Consider the following 19,657-nt stretch of genomic DNA (forward strand, 5'->3'; position numbering starts at 1 on the left):
TCTGTGTCCGGTGATCCCTGTATCCGCTGATCTCTGTGTCCTGAGGAGCTCCCTGTGATCTGATTGTGTCTTGGCCTCCATGCCTGGTGACCTCTGTCTCTGCAGACCACAGGCAGTGGCTCCTGGTCTCTGCTCGGTGACCTCTCTGTGCTGTGGAGGCCTGGTCGTGTCTATAATTATCCCCCCTGTGTATATATATATTTATCCCCAGGCTGGATATACATAGCTCCCAGATATCTATTCCTGGCCATATGCTTTGCAGATGCTGAGGCTGGTGAGACTACAACTCCCGTGATCCCCCGGGGCCCCTGCACTCGGCGCATGCGCTCTGGGTCTCCGCTCTGTCTCTTTCTCCCGCATCCTCGTCTGCAGCAGCAGCATCAGCACCAGAGCAGCAGAGCCGCGTCCTCCGCTGCTGCCGCATCCTCCGCCGCCAGCTGCCCGCCGCTGCCCGTGCTCAGTGCCGCTGCCTGCCGCCCCCGTGCCCGCAGCGCCCCGTCCCCGGGCTCCCGTGTGCCCGCACCGTCCCCGGCATCAGCGCCCCCCCGGACTCTGCAGCAGTGAGGGGGGAGTAGTCACAGGAGGAGGAGGACTCGTCACCAGCGCCAGTCCCCGCAGGAAGGAAGAAGCATGAAGGACCGGACCCAGGAGCTGAGGAGTGTAAGCAGCGGCGCCCCGCGTGTGCCCGAGACCCCCGGCCCTGCCCGCGCCCCCGGGGCAGCGAGGAGGAGGAGGAGGGGGGGAGGAGGAGGAGGGGGAGGAGGAGGGGTGAGGAGGGTGCACTGCGGGTCTGTGGCGGACTGATTTATGAGGGGAGCCTCAGTGCAGGATCCTGCCAGACCCCCGCCCGCTGAGTGTGTGTGACACCGCCGTGTGTGACCGCTGTGTGTGTGTGACACCGCCGTGTGTGACCGCTGTGTGTGTGTGACACCGACACCGCCGAGTGTGACCACTGTGTGTGTGACACCGCCGAGTGTGACCACTGTGTGTGTGTGTGACACCGCCGAGTGTGACCACTGTGTGTGTGACACCGCCGAGTGTGACCACTGTGTGTGTGTGTGACACCGCCGAGTGTGACCACTGTGTGTGTGACACCGCCGAGTGTGACCACTGTGTGTGTGTGTGACACCGCCGAGTGTGACCACTGTGTGTGTGACACCGCCGTGTGTGACCACTGTGTGTGTGACACCGCCGAGTGTGACCACTGTGTGTGACACCGCCGTGTGTGACCGCTGTGTGTGACACCGCCGTGTGTGACCACTGTGTGTGTGTGACACCGCCGAGTGTGACCACTGTGTGTGTGTGTGACACCGCCGAGTGTGACCACTGTGTGTGTGACACCGCCGTGTGTGACCACTGTGTGTGTGACACCGCCGAGTGTGACCACTGTGTGTGACACCGCCGTGTGTGACCGCTGTGTGTGACACCGCCGTGTGTGACCACTGTGTGTGTGTGACACCGCCGAGTGTGACCACTGTGTGTGTGACACCGCCGAGTGTGACCACTGTGTGTGACACCGCCGTGTGTGACCGCTGTGTGTGACACCGCCGAGTGTGACCACTGTGTGTGTGACACCGCCGTGTGTGACCGCCGTGTGTGACCGCTGTGTGTGACACCGCTGTGTGTGTGTGACACCGACACCGCCGAGTGTGACCACTGTGTGTGTGTGTGACACCGCCGAGTGTGACCGCTGTGTGTGTGACACCGTGACCGCCGTGTGTGTGTGACACCGACACCGCTGTGTGTGACCGCTGTGTGTGTGTGACACCGACACCGCTGTGTGTGACCACTGTGTGTGACACCGCCGAGTGTGACCACTGTGTGTGTGTGACACCGCCGAGTGTGACCACTGTGTGTGTGACACCGCCGAGTGTGACCACTGTGTGTGACACCGCCGTGTGTGACCGCTGTGTGTGACACCGCCGTGTGTGACCGCTGTGTGTGACCGCCGTGTGTGACCGCCGTGTGTGACCGCTGTGTGTGACACCGCCGTGTGTGACCGCTGTGTGTGTGTGACACCGACACCGCCGAGTGTGACCACTGTGTGTGTGTGTGTGTGACACCGCCGAGTGTGACCGCTGTGTGTGTGTGACACCGTGACCGCCGTGTGTGTGTGACACCGACACCGCTGTGTGTGACCGCTGTGTGTGTGTGACACCGACACCGCTGTGTGTGACCACTGTGTGTGTGTGACACCGCCGAGTGTGACCGCTGTGTGTGTGTGACACCGTGACCGCCGTGTGTGTGTGACACCGACACCGCTGTGTGTGACCGCTGTGTGTGTGTGACACCGACACCGCTGTGTGTGACCACTGTGTGTGTGTGACACCGACACCGCTGTGTGTGACCGCTGTGTGTGTGTGACCACTGTGTGTGTTACACCGCCGTGTGTGACCGCCGTGTGTGTGTGTGACACTGACACCGCCATGTGTGACCGCCGTGTGTGTGACACCGACACCGCTGTGTGTGACCACTGTGTGTGTGACACCGCCGTGTGTGACCGCTGTGTATGTGTGACACCGCTGTGTGTGACCACTGTGTGTGTGACACCGCCGTGTGTGACCACTGAGTGTGTGTGACACCGACACCGCTGTGTGTGACCACTGTGTGTGTGACACCGACACCGCTGTGTGTGACCACTGTGTGTGTGACACCGCCGTGTGTGACCGCTGTGTGTGTGACACCGCCGTGTGTGACCGCTGTGTATGTGTGACACCGCCGAGTGTGACCGCTGTGTGTGTGTGACACCGACACCGCTGTGTGTGTGACACCGCCGTGTGTGACCACTGTGTGTGTGTGACACCGCCGAGTGTGACCGCTGTGTGTGTGTGTGAAAACGACACCGCCGTGTGTGACCGCTGTGTGTGTGACACCGCCGTGTGTGACCGATGTGTATGTGTGACACCACTGTGTGTGACCGCTGTGTGTGTGACACCGACACTGCCGTGTGTGACTGCTGTGTGTGACACTGCTGAGTGTGTGACCGCTGAGTGTGTGTGACCGCTGAGTGTGTGTGACACCGACACCGACGTGTGTAGCCGCTGTGTGTGTGTGACATCGACACCGCCGAGTGTGACCGCTGTGTGTGTGTGTGACACCGACACCGCCGTGTGTGTCCGCTGTGTGTGACCGCTGCCGGTGTGTGTGTGACATGCTGTGTGTGACCGCTGCCAGTGTGTGACCGCCGCTGTGTGTGTGTGTGACACTGCTGTGTGACCAATACCGATGTGTGTGTGACCGTGTCTGCGTGACCAACCCATGTGTGTGATTTTGCTGTGTGTGTGTCACCAACCCGTGTGTGTGAGACCACTGAGTGTCACAGACCTGTGTGTGCGAGCCGTTGTGTGTGTGACTAGTGTGTGACTGGTGTGTAATGTGACTAGTGTGTGACTGGTGTGTAATGTGACTAGTGTGTGACTGGTGTGTAATGTGACTAGTGTGTGACTAGTGTGTGTAATGTGACTAGTGTGTGACTGGTGTGTAATGTGACTAGTGTGTGGCTGGTGTGTAATGTGACTAGTGTGTGGCTGGTGTGTAATGTGACTAGTGTGTGACTGGTGTGTAATGTGACTAGTGTGTGGCTGATGTGTAATGTGACTAGTGTGTGGCAGGTGTGTAATGTGACTAGTGTGTGGCTGGTGTGTCATGTGACTAGTGTGTGGCTGGTGTGTAATGTTACTAGTGTGTGACAGGTGTGTAATGTGACTAGTGTGTGACTGGTGTGTAATGTGACTAGTGTGTGACAGGTGTGTAATGTGACTAGTGTGTGACTGGTGTGTAATGTGACTAGTGTGTGGCTGGTGTGTAATGTTACTAGTGTGTGACAGGTGTGTAATGTGACTAGTGTGTGGCTGGTGTGTAATGTGACTAGTGTGTGGCTGGTGTGTAATGTTACTAGTGTGTGACAGGTGTGTAATGTGACTAGTGTGTGGCTGGTGTGTAATGTTACTAGTGTGTGACAGGTGTGTAATGTGACTAGTGTGTGACTGGTGTGTAATGTGACTAGTGTGTGGCTGGTGTGTAATGTTACTAGTGTGTGACAGGTGTGTAATGTGACTAGTGTGTGGCTGATGTGTAATGTGACTAGTGTGTGGCTGGTGTGTAATGTGACTAGTGTGTGGCTGGTGTGTAATGTGACTAGTGTGTGACTGGTGTGTAATGTGACTAGTGTGTGACTGGTGTGTAATGTGAATAGTGTGTGACTGGTGTGTAATGTGAATAGTGTGTGACTGGTGTGTAATGTGACTAGTGTGTGACTGGTGTTTAATGTGAATAGTGTGTGACTGGTGTGTAATGTGAATAGTGTGTGACTGGTGTGTAATGTGACTGATGTGTAATGTGACTAGTGTGTGGCTGGTGTGTAATGTGACTAGTGTGTGGCTGGTGTGTAATGTGACTAGTGTGTGGCTGATGTGTAATGTGACTAGTGTGTGACTGGTGTGTAATGTGACTAGTGTGTGGCTGGTGTGTAATGTGACTAGTGTGTGACTGGTGTGTAATGTGACTAGTGTGTGGCTGGTGTGTAATGTGACTAGTGTGTGGCTGGTTTGTAATGTGACTAGTGTGTGGCTGATGTGTAATGTGACTAGTGTGTGACTGGTGTGTAATGTGACTAGTGTGTGGCTTGTGTGTAATGTGACTAGTGTGTGACTGGTGTGTAATGTGACTAGTGTGTGACTGGTGTGTAATGTGACTAGTGTGTGGCTGGTGTGTAATGTGACTAGTGTGTGGCTGGTGTGTAATGTGACTAGTGTGTGACTGGTGTGTAATGTGACTAGTGTGTGACTGGTGTGTAATGTGACTAGTGTGTGACTGGTGTGTAATGTGACTAGTGTGTGACTGGTGTGTAATGTGACTAGTGTGTGACTGGTGTGTAATGTGACTAGTGTGTGACTGGTGTGTAATGTGACTAGTGTGTGACTGGTGTGTAATGTGACTAGTGTGTGGCTGGTGTGTAATGTGACTAGTGTGTGGCTGGTGTGTAATGTGACTAGTGTGTGACTGGTGTGTAATGTGACTAGTGTGTGACTGGTGTGTAATGTGACTAGTGTGTGACTGGTGTGTAATGTGACTAGTGTGTGACTGGTGTGTAATGTGACTAGTGTGTGACTGGTGTGTAATGTGACTAGTGTGTGGCTGGTGTGTAATGTGACTAGTGTGTGACTGGTGTGTAATGTGACTAGTGTGTGACTGGTGTGTAATGTGACTAGTGTGTGACTGGTGTGTAATGTGACTAGTGTGTGACTGGTGTGTAATGTGACTAGTGTGTGGCTGGTGTGTAATGTGACTAGTGTGTGGCTGGTGTGTAATGTGACTAGTGTGTGACTGGTGTGTAATGTGACTAGTGTGTGACTGGTGTGTAATGTGACTAGTGTGTGGCTGGTGTGTAATGTGACTAGTGTGTGGCTGGTGTGTAATGTGACTAGTGTGTGGCTGGTGTGTAATGTGACTAGTGTGTGGCTGGTGTGTAATGTGACTAGTGTGTGACTGGTGTGTAATGTGACTAGTGTGTGGCTGGTGTGTAATGTGACTAGTGTGTGACTGGTGTGTAATGTGACTAGTGTGTGACTGGTGTGTAATGTGACTAGTGTGTGACTGGTGTGTAATGTGACTAGTGTGTGGCTGGTGTGTAATGTGACTAGTGTGTGGCTGGTGTGTAATGTGACTAGTGTGTGACTGGTGTGTAATGTGACTAGTGTGTGACTGGTGTGTAATGTGACTAGTGTGTGACTGGTGTGTAATGTGACTAGTGTGTGGCTGGTGTGTAATGTGACTAGTGTGTGGCTGGTGTGTAATGTGACTAGTGTGTGGCTGGTGTGTAATGTGACTAGTGTGTGACTGGTGTGTAATGTGACTAGTGTGTGACTGGTGTGTAATGTGACTAGTGTGTGACTGGTGTGTAATGTGACTAGTGTGTGTAATGTGACTAGTGTGTGACTGGTGTGTAATGTGAATAGTGTGTGACTGGTGTGTAATGTGACTAGTGTGTGACTGGTGTGTAATGTGACTAGTGTGTGACTGGTGTGTAATGTGAATAGTGTGTGACTGGTGTGTAATGTGACTGGTGTGTAATGTGGCTAGTGTGTGTAATGTGAATAGTGTGTGACTGGTGTGTAATGTGACTAGTGTGTGTAATATGACAAGTGTGCAGTGTGACCAGTGTGTACTGGGACTAAAAAGTTATTGGTGTGTCCAGTGTGTATGTGGTCAGTGTGTGTATGATCAGTGTGTGTAAATGTTTAGTGTGTGTGATCAGTTGGGATGAGTGACTGTATGTGGTCAATGGCCATGTATGGAATTATTGTGTATGTGGTCAGCGTGTTTGTTATCATTTTGTGGATTGTAATGTTGTGTCATTCTGTGTTCCCTACTTTGTGTGTAGTTTTGTCTTCATTCATTGACTCCCCTCATTCATCACTTTGGTTCATTCATGTGTGTGTGTGCGCCAGGCGGACGGCTGCAGAGCACATGTTCCAGAGGGAGACTAATGACTTGTGTGTGATCAGAATGCAGACTGTGAGGGAACATAGTGTGCCCTGTGTGTGTGGATGTAGTGTGCCCTGTGTGTGTGGATGTAGTGTGCCCTGTGTGTGTGGATGTAGTGTGCCCTGTGTGTGTGGATGTAGTGTGCCCTGTGTGTGTGGATGTAGTGTGCCCTGTGTGTGTGGATGTAGTGTGCCCTGTGTGTGTGGATGTAGTGTGCCCTGTGTGTGTGGATGTAGTGTGCCCTGTGTGTGTGGATGTAGTGTGCTCTGTGTGTGTGGATGTAGTGTGCTCTGTGTGTGTGGATGTAGTGTGCCCTGTGTGTGTGGATGTAGTGTGCCCTGTGTGTGTGGATGTAGTGTGCCCTGTGTGTGTGGATGTAGTGTGCCCTGTGTGTGTGGATGTAGTGTTCCCTGTGTGTGTGGATGTAGTGTGCCCTGTGTGTGTGGATGTAGTGTGCCCTGTGTGTGTGGAGGTAGTGTGCTCTGTGTGTGGAGGTAGTGTGCTCTGTGTGTGGATGTAGTGTGCCCTGTGTATGTGGATGTAGTGTGCCCTGTGTGTGTGGATGTAGTGTGCTCTGTGTGTGGATGTAGTGTGCTCTGTGTGTGTGGATGTAGTGTGCTCTGTGTGTGTGGATGTAGTGTGCTCTGTGTGTGTGGATGTAGTGTGCCCTGTGTGTGTGGATGTAGTGTGCTCTGTGTGTGGATGTAGTGTGCCCTGTGTGTGTGTGGATGTAGTGTGTCCTGTGTCGATGTAGTGTGCCCTGTGTGTGTGGATGTAGTGTGTCCTGTGTGTATGTAGTGTGGATATAGTGTGTCCTGTGTGTATGTAGTGTGCTCTGTGTGTGTGGATGTAGTGTGCCCTATGTGTGTATGTTGTGTGATCTGTGTGTGTGTGTATGTAGTGTGCCCTGTGTGTGTATGTAATGTGCCTTGTGTGTGTGTATGTAATGTACCTTGTGTGTGGATGTAGTGTGCTCTGTGTGTATATATAGTGTGGTCTGTGTGTGTGTGTGTATGCAGTGTGCTCTGTGTGTGTATGTAATGTGCCTTGTGTGTGTGTGTATGTAGTGTGCTCTGTGTGTATGTAGCGTGCCCTGTGTGTGTGTGTAGTGTGCTCTGTGTGTATGTAGTGTGCCCTGTGTGTGTATATGTAGTGTGGTCTGTGTGTGTATGTAGTGTAGTGTGCCGTGTGTGTGGATGTAGTGTGCTCTGTGTGTGTGGATGTAGTTTGCTCTGTGTGTGTGTGTGTATAAGTAGTGTGCTCTGTGTGGATGTAGTGTGCTCTGTGTGGTATGTAGTGTGCCCTGTGTGTGTATATGTAGTGTGGTCTATGTGTATGTGTAGTGGTATGTGTGTGTGCTCTGTGTGTATGTAGTGTGCACTGTGTGTGTGCGTGTATGTAGCGTGCCCTGTGTGTGTATATGTAGTGTGGTCTGTGTGTGTGGTGTGCTCTGTGTGGATGTAGTGTGCTCTGTGTGTGTGCATGTATGTAGTGTGCTCTTTTTGTGTATGTAGTGTGCCCTGTGTGTATATGTAGTGTGGTCTATGTGTGTGTGTAGTGGTATGTGTGTGTGCTCTGTGTGTATGTAGTGTGCACTGTGTGTGTGCGTGTATGTAGCGTGCCCTGTGTGTGTATATGTAGTGTGGTCTGTGTGTGTGGTGTGCTCTGTGTGGATGTAGTGTGCTCTGTGTGTGTGCATGTATGTAGTGTGCTCTTTTTGTGTATGTAGTGTGCCCTGTGTGTATATGTAGTGTGGTCTGTGTTTGTATGTAGTGTGCGCTTTGTGTGTATGTAGTGTAGTGTGCCGTGTGTGGATGTAGTGTGCTCTGTGTGTGGATGTAGTGTGCTCTGTGTGTGTGGATGTAGTGTGCTCTGTGTGTGTGGATGTAGTGTGCTCTGTGTGTGTGGATGTAGTGTGCCCTGTGTGTATTTGTAGTGTGGTCTGTTTTTGTATGTAGTGTGCGCTTTGTGTGTATGTAGTGTGCCGTGTGTGGATTTAGTGTGCTCTGTGTGTGTATGTAATGTGCCTTGTGTGTGTGTATGTAATGTACCTTGTGTGTGGATGTAGTGTGCTCTGTGTGTGTGGATGTAGTGTGCCCTTTGTGTGTGTATGTTGTGTGATCTGTGTGTGTGTATGTAGTGTGCCCTGTGTGTGTATGTAATGTGCCTTGTGTGTGTGTATGTAATGTACCTTGTGTGTGGATGTAGTGTGCTCTGTGTGTATATATAGTGTGGTCTGTGTGTGTGTGTGTGTGTATGCAGTGTGCTCTGTGTGTGTATGTAATGTGCCTTGTGTGTGTGTGTATGTAGTGTGCTCTGTGTGTATGTAGCGTGCCCTGTGTGTGTGTGTAGTGTGCTCTGTGTGTATGTAGTGTGCCCTGTGTGTGTATATGTAGTATGGTCTGTGTGTGTATGTAGTGTAGTGTGCCGTGTGTGTGGATGTAGTGTGCTCTGTGTGTGTGGATGTAGTTTGCTCTGTGTGTGTATAAGTAGTGTGCTCTGTGTGGATGTAGTGTGCTCTGTGTGGTATGTAGTGTGCCCTGTGTGTGTATATGTAGTGTGGTCTATGTGTGTGTGTAGTGGTATGTGTGTGTGCTCTGTGTGTATGTAGTGTGCACTGTGTGTGTGCGTGTATGTAGCGTGCCCTGTGTGTGTATATGTAGTGTGGTCTGTGTGTGTGGTGTGCTCTGTGTGGATGTAGTGTGCTCTGTGTGTGTGCATGTATGTAGTGTGCTCTTTTTGTGTATGTAGTGTGCCCTGTGTGTATATGTAGTGTGGTCTGTGTTTGTATGTAGTGTGCGCTTTGTGTGTATGTAGTGTAGTGTGCCGTGTGTGGATGTAGTGCGCTCTGTGTGTGGATGTAGTGTGCTCTGTGTGTGTGGATGTAGTGTGCTCTGTGTGTGTGGATGTAGTGTGCTCTGTGTGTGTGGATGTAGTGTGGTGTGCTCTGTGTGTGTGGATGTAGTGTGCCCTGTGTGTATTTGTAGTGTGGTCTGTGTTTGTATGTAGTGTGCGCTTTGTGTGTATGTAGTATGCCGTGTGTGGATTTAGTGTGCTCTGTGTGTGGATGTAGTGTGCTCTGTGTGTGTGGATTTAGTGTGCTCTGTGTGTGTGGATGTAGTGTGCTCTGTGTGTGTGGATGTAGTGTGCCCTGTGTGTGGATGTAGTGTGCTCTGTGTGTAGATTTAGTGTGCTCTGTGTATGTGGATGTAGTGTGCTCTGTGTGTGGATGTTGTGTGCTCTGTGTGTGGATGTAGTGTGCCCTGTGTGTGGATGTAGTGTGCTCTGTGTGTAGATTTAGTGTGCTCTGTGTATGTGGATGTAGTGTGCTCTGTGTGTGGATGTTGTGTGCTCTGTGTGTGGATGTAGTGTGCTCTGTGTGTGGATGTAGTGTGCTCTGTGTGTGGATGTAATGTGCTCTGTGTGTGTGGATGTAGTGTACTCTGTGTGTGTGGATGTAGTGTGCTCTGTGTGTGTGGATGTAGTGTGCCCTGTGTGTGGATGTAGTGTGCTCTGTGTGTGTGGATGTAGTGTGCTCTGTGTGTGTGGATGTAGTGTGCTCTGTGTGTGGATGTAATGTGCTCTGTGTGTGTGGATGTAGTGTACTCTGTGTGTGTGGATGTAGTGTGCTCTGTGTGTGGATGTAGTGTGCCCTGTGTGTGGATGTAGTGTGCTCTGTGTGTGGATGTAGTGTGCTCTGTGTGTGGATGTAGTGTGCCCTGTGTGTGGATGTAGTGTGCCCTGTGTGTGGATGTAGTGTGCTCTGTGTGTAGATTTAGTGTGCTCTGTGTATGTGGATGTAGTGTGCTCTGTGTGTGGATGTAGTGTGCTCTGTGTGTGTGGATGTAGTGTGCTCTGTGTGTGTGGATGTAGTGTGCTCTGTGTGTGTGGATGTAGTGTGCCCTGTGTGTGGATGTAGTGTGCTCTGTGTGTGTGGATGTAGTGTGCTCTGTGTGTGTGGATGTAGTGTGCTCTGTGTGTGGATGTAGTGTGCTTTGTTTGTGTGGATGTAGTGTGCTCTGTGTGTGTGGATGTAGTGTGCTCTGTGTGTGTGGATGTAGTGTGCTCTGTGTGTGTGGATGTAGTGTGCCCTGTGTGTGGATGTAGTGTGCTCTGTGTGTGTGGATGTAGTGTGCTTTGTGTGTGTGGATGTAGTGTGCTCTGTGTGTGGATGTAGTGTGCCCTGTGTGTGGATGTAGTGTGCCCTGTGTGTGGATGTAGTGTGCTCTGTGTGTAGATTTAGTGTGCTCTGTGTATGTGGATGTAGTGTGCTCTGTGTGTGGATGTAGTGTGCTCTGTGTGTGTGGATGTAGTGTGCTCTGTGTGTGTGGATGTAGTGTGCCCTGTGTGTGGATGTAGTGTGCTCTGTGTGTGTGGATGTAGTGTGCTCTGTGTGTGTGGATGTAGTGTGCTCTGTGTGTGGATGTAGTGTGCTTTGTTTGTGTGGATGTAGTGTGCTCTGTGTGTGTGGATGTAGTGTGCTCTGTGTGTGTGGATGTAGTGTGCTCTGTGTGTGTGGATGTAGTGTGCTCTGTGTGTGTGGATGTAGTGTGCTGTGTGTGTGGATGTAGTGTGCTCTGTGTGTGGATGTAGTGTGCTCTGTGTGTGTGGATGTAGTGTGCCCTGTGTGTGGATGTAGTGTGCCCTGTGTGTGGATGTAGTGTGCTCTGTGTGTAGATTTAGTGTGCTCTGTGTATGTGGATGTAGTGTGCTCTGTGTGTGGATGTAGTGTGCTCTGTGTGTGTGGATGTAGTGTGCTCTGTGTGTGTGGATGTAGTGTGCCCTGTGTGTAGATTTAGTGTGCTCTGTGTATGTGGATGTAGTGTGCTCTCTGTGTGTGGATGTAGTGTGCTCTGTGTGTGTGGATGTAGTGTGCTCTGTGTGTGTGGATGTAGTGTGCTCTGTGTGTGTGGATGTAGTGTGCCCTGTGTGTGGATGTAGTGTGCTCTGTGTGTGTGGATGTAGTGTGCTCTGTGTGTGTGGATGTAGTGTGCTTTGTTTGTGTGGATGTAGTGTGCTCTGTGTGTGTGGATGTAGTGTGCTCTGTGTGTGTATGTAGTGTGCTCATGTAGTGTGCTCTGTGTGTGTGGATGTAGTGTGCCCTGTGTGTGTGGATGTAGTGTGCTCTGTGTATGTGGATGTAGTGTGCTCTGTGTGTGTGGATGTAATGTGCTCTGTGTGTGTGGATGTAGTGTGCTCTGTGTATGTGGATGTAGTGTGCTCTGTGTGTGTGGATGTAATGTGCTCTGTGTGTGTGGATGTAGTGTGCTCTGTGTGCGTGGATGTAATGTGCTCTGTGTGTGTGGATGTAGTGTGCTCTGTGTGTGTGGATGTAGTGTGGTCTGTGTGTGTGGATGTAGTGTGCTCTGTGTGTGTGGATGTAGTGTGCTCTGTGTATGTGGATGTAATGTGCTGTGTGTGTGTGGATGTAGTGTGCTCTGTGTGTGTGGATGTAGTGTGCTCTGTGTGTGTGGATGTAGTGTGCTCTGTGTGTGTGGATGTAGTGTGCTCTGTGTGCGTGGATGTAGTGTGCTCTGTGTGCGTGGATGTAGTGTGCTCTGTGTGTGTGGATGTAGTGTGCTCTGTGTGTGTGGATGTAGTGTGCCCTGTGTGTGTGGATGCAGTGTGCTCTGTGTGTGGATGTAGTGTGCTCTGTGTGTGTGGATGTAGTGTGCTCTGTGTGTGTGGATGTAGTGTGCTCTGTGTGCGTGGATGTAATGTGTTCTGTGTGTGTGGATGTAGTGTGCTCTGTGTGCGTGGATGTAGTGTGCTCTGTGTGCGTGGATGTAATGTGCTCTGTGTGTGTGGATGTAGTGTGCTCTGTGTGTGTGGATGTAGTGTGCTCTGTGTGCGTGGATGTAATGTGTTCTGTGTGTGTGGATGTAGTGTGCTCTGTGTGCGTGGATGTAGTGTGCTCTGTGTGCGTGGATGTAATGTGCTCTGTGTGCGTGGATGTAATGTGCTCTGTGTGTGTGGATGTAGTGTGCTCTGTGTGTGTGGATAGAATCATAGAATCATAGAATCGTAGAGTTGGAAGGGACCTCCTGGGCCATCTGGTCCAACCCCCTGCTCAAAGCAGGATTCGCTAAATCATCCCAGTCAGATGTCTGTCCAGCCTCTGTTTGAAGACTTCCATTGAAGGAGAACTCACCACTTCTCGTGGCAGCCTGTTCCACTCATTGATCACTCTAACTGTCAAAAAGTTTTTTCTAATATCTAATCTGTGTCTCCTCCCATTCAGTTTCATCCCATTGCTTCTAGTCTTTCCTTGTGCAAATGAGAATAAAGTTGATCCTTCTACAATGTGACAGCCCTTTAGATATTTGTAGACAGCAATTAAGTCTCCTCTCAGTCTTCTCTTTTGCAAACTAAACATTCCCAAATCCTGCAACCTTTCCTCATAAGACAGGGTTTGCAGACCGGTCACCATTCTGGTCGCTCTTTTCTGAACTTGCTCCAGTTTGTTGATGTCTTTTTTAAAATGTGGTGCCCAAAACTGGACACAATATTCCAGATGAGGTCTGACCAAAGAGGAGTAGAGGGAAATAATGACTTCACGTGATCTAGACTGTATGCTTCTGTTAATACATCCTAGAACTGCATTTGCCTTTTTTGCTGCTGCATCACACTGTTGACTCATATTCAGTCTGTGATCTATTAGTATACCCATGTAGTGGGATGTAGTGTGCTCTGTGTGTGTGGATGTAGTGTGCTCTGTGTGTGGATGTAGTGTGCTCTGTGTGTGGATGTAGTGTGCTCTGTGTGTGTGGATGTAGTGTGCTCTGTGTGTGTGGATGTAGTGTGCCCTGTGTGTGTGGATGCAGTGTGCTCTGTGTGTGGATGTAGTGTGCTCTGTGTGTGTGGATGTAGTGTGCTCTGTGTGTGTGGATGTAGTGTGCTCTGTGTGCGTGGATGTAATGTGCTCTGTGTGTGTGGATGTAGTGTGCTCTGTGTGTGTGGATGTAGTGTGCTCTGTGTGTGTGGATGTAGTGTGCTCTGTGTGTGGATGTAGTGTGCTCTGTGTGTGGATGTCGTGTGCTCTGTGTGTGTGGATGTAGTGTGCTCTGTGTGTGTGGATGTAGTGTGCTCTGTGTGTGTGGATGTAGTGTGCTCTGTGTGTGTGGATGTAGTGTGCTCTGTGTGTGTGGATGTAATGTGCTCTGTGTGTGTGGATGTAGTGTGCTCTGTGTGTGGATGTAGTGTGCTCTGTGTGTGTGGATGTAATGTGCTCTGTGTGTGTGGATGTAGTGTGCTCTGTGTGTGTGGATGTAGTGTGCTCTGTGTGTGTGGATGTAATGTGCTCTGTGTGTGTGGATGTAGTGTGCTCTGTGTGTGGATGTAGTGTGCTCTGTGTGTGTGGATGTAATGTGCTCTGTGTGTGTGGATGTAGTGTGCTCTGTGTGTGGATGTAGTGTGCTCTGTGTGTGTGGATGTAATGTGCTCTGTGTGTGTGGATGTAGTGTGCTCTGTGTGTGGATGTAGTGTGCTCTGTGTGTGTGGATGTAATGTGCTCTGTGTGTGTGGATGTAGTGTGCTCTGTGTGTGGATGTAGTGTGCTCTGTGTGTGTGGATGTAATGTGCTCTGTGTGTGTGGATGTAGTGTGCTCTGTGTGTGGATGTAGTGTGCTCTGTGTTCCCTCATACTCAAACAGGCTGAGCTTTTGTAGAGCCTTCTGCTCTGCACCTTGCAAACTCCACACTGACACACCCAACCCTTTGTTGCAGAGGTTTTAACATTGAACCTGTGGCCGTAGGCCACATGGAAATCCCGGCCGGAGGAGGACAAGGACCGTCCCACTACCTTCCTCTAGTCCGTTTAAAAAATAAAAGCCCATGTCAGGTTTCCCTAAATCTCACCAAGCGAAACGGTCGACCGAGCAAATAATAGCATAGCGACTCCAAGGCCCACTTAATGGCCAGGCACTCCTTCTCCACTACGCCGGCCGGGGTGAGTTTCCTAGTTAGGTAGGTGACCGGATGCTCCTCTCAGTCCACATCCTGCAACAGGACCGCTCCTAGTCCCACGTTAGAGGTATCTGTCTACACAATGAAGCGTTTCTGAAAGTAGGGGCTAATGAGGACAGGCTGTCCGCACAGCGCTACCTTCATGGTTGATACGCTTCCTCCGTCTGGTGGTTCCACCGAACCATCATCAACTTTTTTCCCTTGAGGAGATCGGTAAGGGGTGTGGTTCTCCCTGAAAAATTAGGTATAAACCTCCGGTAATACCCAATAATTCAGAGAAACGCCCTCACTTGTCTGGTGGTAACAGGTCGGGGCCAGTTCTGAATGGCCTGGATTTTATTTATTTGGGGTTTGATAACCCCGTGGCCAATCATGTAACCCAAGTACCGGGCTTTCTTGGGATTCGCCGTCAAGCCCGCGGCTCTGAGCGAATCTACTACTGCTTGTATGCCAGTCAGTACTAAAGACGATGATGTCGTCTAAGTACACTGACGCATACTTCCGATGGGGTTCCAGCACTATGTCCATCAACCTTTGGAATGTGGCAGGGGCTCCATATAGTCCAAAGGGCAAGACTGCATAGTGGTAAAGACACTCCGGTGTTATGAAGGCGGTCTTTTCCTTTGCCTACTCTCTAAGAGGCATCTGCCAATAACCCTTGGTCAGATCGAGCGTGCTGAAGTACTGGGCCTGACCCAAGTACTTGATCAGCTCGTCCACCCGGGGCATTGGATAAAGGTCGAACTTCGACACCTTCAATTTACGGAAGTCATTACAGAACAGTAATGATCCGTCCGGCTTCGGGATTAGCACCATAGGGCTAGCCCAGTCACTCTGGGATTCCTCAGTTACTCCCAGCTGGAGCATTTGTCTTGCCTCACTCGCGATGGCCTGTTTCCGGGCCTCGGGCACCCGGTATGGTTTCTTTTGTACCTTTACATGAGGCTCGGTGACAATGTCATGCTGGATGACGGAGGAACGACTGACTAATTCCGAGAATACTGCATTCTCTTGGACTAATTTCCGAACCTCTCAATGCTGCTGTTACGAGAGAGTATTTTCTACTTTTACCTTTCTCTCAGCCTCGTCCTTGGCCGGGGACAGAAGGCTCCCGGTTGGTACCACCGGGGTCACCTCCGCGACCAAACGTTCCCGGTCCTTCCATGCTTTCAACAGGTTGACGTGAAATAGCTGTTGGGGTTTTTTTCCCGGGCTGGTAAACTTTATGATTTACTTCTCCCACCTTCCCCCTGTATCTCATATGGCCCTTGCCATGTGGCCAAGAGCTTACTCTCTGTGGTGGGAACTAGTACCAACACCCGGTCCCTCTTTTTAAAGGTCTTGGCTGTGGCTTTTATTATACGTGAGGCTCTGCACGGCCTGGGCATCTATCTGATGCTCCATTACTATGGGCCGTACTGCCGCAATCCGGTCCTGAATGCTTGCCACATGCTCGATGACACTTATGCGGAGTGGGCTCCTGTTCCCACGTCTCCTTGGCTACGTCCAGCAGTCCCCTCAGGTGCCTGCCATATAACGGCTCAAATGGGGAGAACCTTTAGTAGGCCTTTAGTGCATCACCTCTCAGGAACGGAGCCACCACTTCGCCCCACTCGGAAATTGGCAGATTCCCCCACTCATAAACGGTGAGGAAAGCTTCCTCGTTGTCTTCCGGACTCGGTTTCCTCAAAGTGGAGCGGACCTTGTCTCGGGCCTCCCGACTTTCTGGTGTCGGTGCTGGAGGTGCCTCACGCAGGGCTACAATTTGCTGCAGCAACGGGCTATTGGTCTGTTGCTGTTGTTGCTGTGTAAGGACCAGATGCCTCAGGATTTCCTCAATTTTGTCTGCAGGCCTGGATTTTAGTGTGGCAGACCTAATGACAGACATGCAGCTGGCGTTCGGGTATGCCTCAATTCACACTGCCCGCATTCTCCACCAAATGTAGTGCAGCGGTGTCTTCACTGTGCAGTGATGAGGCAGTGACCCAGGTAAACGTAGTTTTAATGTTCAAAACTTACAAACAAAACAAATGTTATCCTCCAGATCACAGCCAGGAAACAAACAGTCCGTAAATGCATCCGGTTGCCGAGGGTGACTGCACCACCGTATTATGCTGCGGGGGGCCAGGAGTTTGCTCCGCTTGGCTCTGTGTTCCCTCTCACAGGCTGAGCTTTTGCAGAGCCTTCTGCTCTGCACCTTGCAAACTCGTTGGCCACATGTAAAACCCGGCCGGGTGAGGAAACGGACCGCCCCACTGCCTTCCAGTAGTCTGATTCAAAAATAAAAGCCCATGGCAGGTGTTCCTAAATCTGCCTTGGACAAATAGCTTGCCGAAGACCAACACTCACTACGCCTGTGACTGCAATGCACTCCCGTGGTCCCAATATGCTTCTTTGCGCAGCCTGGGGGACACATAGTGACTCTCGCATATGACCCCGGTCACTGCCTCACAGTGTGTATGTGGTGTGCTGTGTGTGGATATAGCCTTGGGGCCTGTGATGTAGAGACCACGCAGGATTCGGTTGTGTGACACGGTCTGTGTGATCGGGGTTGGTTCCGTGTGGATTTCAGCACTTGGTTTACTTCTGAACGTTCACTCGCATATTGCGATTGTATTTTGGCGTTTTACAGACTGGTTTGTGCCACGTGTCGTCGGTGATTCTGTGATCCACTCGTGGTGTATGATGTATCCATATGTGTGATTGGGGATTGGAGCCATTTCTTTATAGACCTGCCTACATACATGAGATCTAGTTGTACAATTTGTACAATTCGGATTTAGCGGTTAAAGGTTGTATCGGCGTATGAGAAATCTGGTTTGGGTAATGATGTCTAATGAAGCCCTATCCACATACGAAGGGTTTGGGTGCACAATTTCGACTGAGTTTATGAAGCTTTGTTGCCACACGAGACCCGTTTGGTTGCCTGATATCTGGGGTTGGTTCATGTATTTGGTGGCAATTAGCCGCTAATTATTCAGCAATGTAGACTCCGTATTAATACTCTCCAGCTCGCTCTGTAAAGTGCCGGAGGCCGAGGGTGACGTAGACACGAGAGTCACTATATTAAGGTGGAATTATCCTTAAAGGAAGTCTCCTCTTCTGCCAGTGAGCACTGGGCTCTGGTGTGAGGTGGTGCAGTCACAGGACTACTAGGATGGGGTAAATTAGTGACCTGCATTCATTTATACACAGAGGAGTCACTGACACCTGCATGGAGAGGAGAGAGTCACTGACACCTGCATGGAGAGGAGAGAGTCACTGACACCTGCATGGAGAGGAGAGAGTCACTGACACCTGCATGGAGAGGAGAGAGTCACTGACACCTGCATGGAGAAGAGAGAGTCACTGACACCTGCATGGAGAGGAGAGAGTCACTGACACCTGCATGGAGAGGAGAGAGTCACTGACACCTGCATGGAGAAGAGAGAGTCACTGACACCTGCATGGAGAGGAGAGAGTCACTGACACCTGCATGGAGAGGAGAGAGTCACTGACACCTGCATGGAGAGGAGAGAGTCACTGACACCTGCATGGAGAGGAGAGAGTCACTGACACCTGCACAGAGAGTGGAGAGGAGAGAGTCACTGACACCTGCATGGAGAAGAGAGAGTCACTGACACCTGCATGGAGAGGAGAGAGTCACTGACACCTGCATGGAGAGGAGAGAGTCACTCACACCTGCATGGAGAGGAGAGAGTCACTGACACCTGCATGGAGAAGAGAGAGTCACTGACACCTGCATGGAGAGGAGAGAGTCACTGACACCTGCATGGAGAGGAGAGAGTCACTGACACCTGCATGGAGAGGAGAGAGTCACTGACACCTGCATGGAGAGGAGAGAGTCACTGACACCTGCATGGAGAAGAGAGAGTCACTGACACCTGCATGGAGAGGAGAGAGTCACTGACACCTGCATGGAGAGGAGAGAGTCACTGACACCTGCATGGAGAAGAGAGAGTCACTGACACCTGCATGGAGAGGAGAGAGTCACTGACACCTGCATGGAAAGGAGAGAGTCACTGACACCTGCATGGAGAGGAGAGAGTCACTGACACCTGCATGGAGAGGAGAGAGTCACTGACGCCTGCTCACACAGGAGAAGGTCCCTGACACCTGCAAAGGCAGTAGAGAGTCACTGACACCTGCACAGACAGTAGAGAGTCACTGACACCTGCATAGACAGTAGAGAGTCACTGACACCTGCACAGACAGTAGAGAGTCACTGACACCTGCACAGGCAGTAGAGAGTCACTGACACCTGCACAGATAGTAGAGAGTCACTGACACCTGCACAGACAATAGAGAGAGTCACTGACACCTGCACAGACAATAGAGAGTCACTGACACCTGCACAGACAGTAGAGAGTCACTGACACCTGCATGGAGAGGAGAAGGTCAGTGACACCTGCATGGAGAGGAGAGAGTCACTGACACCTGCTCATACAGGAGAAGGTCACTGACACCTGCACAGACAGTAGAGAGTCACTGACACCTGCGCAGACAGTAGAGAGTCACTGACACCTGCACAGACAGTAGAGAGTCACTGACACCTGCACAGGTAGTAGAGAGTCACTGACACCTGCACAGACAGTAGAGAGTCACTGACACCTGCACAGGCTGTAGAGAGATGCTGACACCTGCACAGACAGTAGAGAGTCACTGACACCTGCACAGACAGTAGAGAGTCACTGACACCTGCACAGGTAGTAGAGTGTCACTGACGCCTGCACAGACAATAGAGAGTCACTGACACCTGCACAGACAGTAGAGAGTCACTGACACCTGCACAGGATGTAGAGAGATGCTGACACCTGCACAGACAGGAGAGGGTCACTGACACTTGTACAGACAACAGGGGATCGCTAACATCTGCACATACAGCAGGGGATCACTGATATCTGCACAGACAACAGGGGATCACTGATATCTGCACAGACAACAGGGGATCACTGATATCTGCACAGACAACAGGGGATCACTGATATCTGCACAGACAACAGGGGATCACTGATATCTGCACAGACAACAGTGGATCACTGATATCTGCACAGACAACAGTGGATCACTGATATCTGCACAGACAACAGGGGATCACTGATATCTGCACAGACAACAGTGGATCACTGATATCTGCACAGACAACAGGGGATCACTGATATCTGCACAGACAACAGGGGATCACTGATATCTGCACAGACAACAG

General features: G+C 50.8%; 1 protein-coding gene across 1 annotated transcript in view; it reads left to right on the forward strand.

Annotated features, from left to right (window-relative positions):
* The first annotated feature begins 341 nt into the window (after positions 1-341).
* STX1B (syntaxin 1B) overlaps positions 342-19,657 on the forward strand; it is a 98,295-nt gene continuing 78,979 nt past the window's right edge. The window contains exon 1 of the mRNA XM_073547458.1: positions 342-660. Within this exon, the coding sequence (XP_073403559.1) occupies positions 631-660 (30 nt within the window). The 5' untranslated portion in view covers positions 342-630. The remainder of the gene's footprint in view (positions 661-19,657) is intronic.

Source organism: Dendrobates tinctorius, unplaced genomic scaffold (genome assembly GCF_039654945.1).
Source record: "Dendrobates tinctorius isolate UK_male_01 unplaced genomic scaffold, ASM3965494v1 ptg000152l, whole genome shotgun sequence".
NCBI classification, from domain to species: domain Eukaryota; kingdom Metazoa; phylum Chordata; class Amphibia; order Anura; family Dendrobatidae; genus Dendrobates; species Dendrobates tinctorius.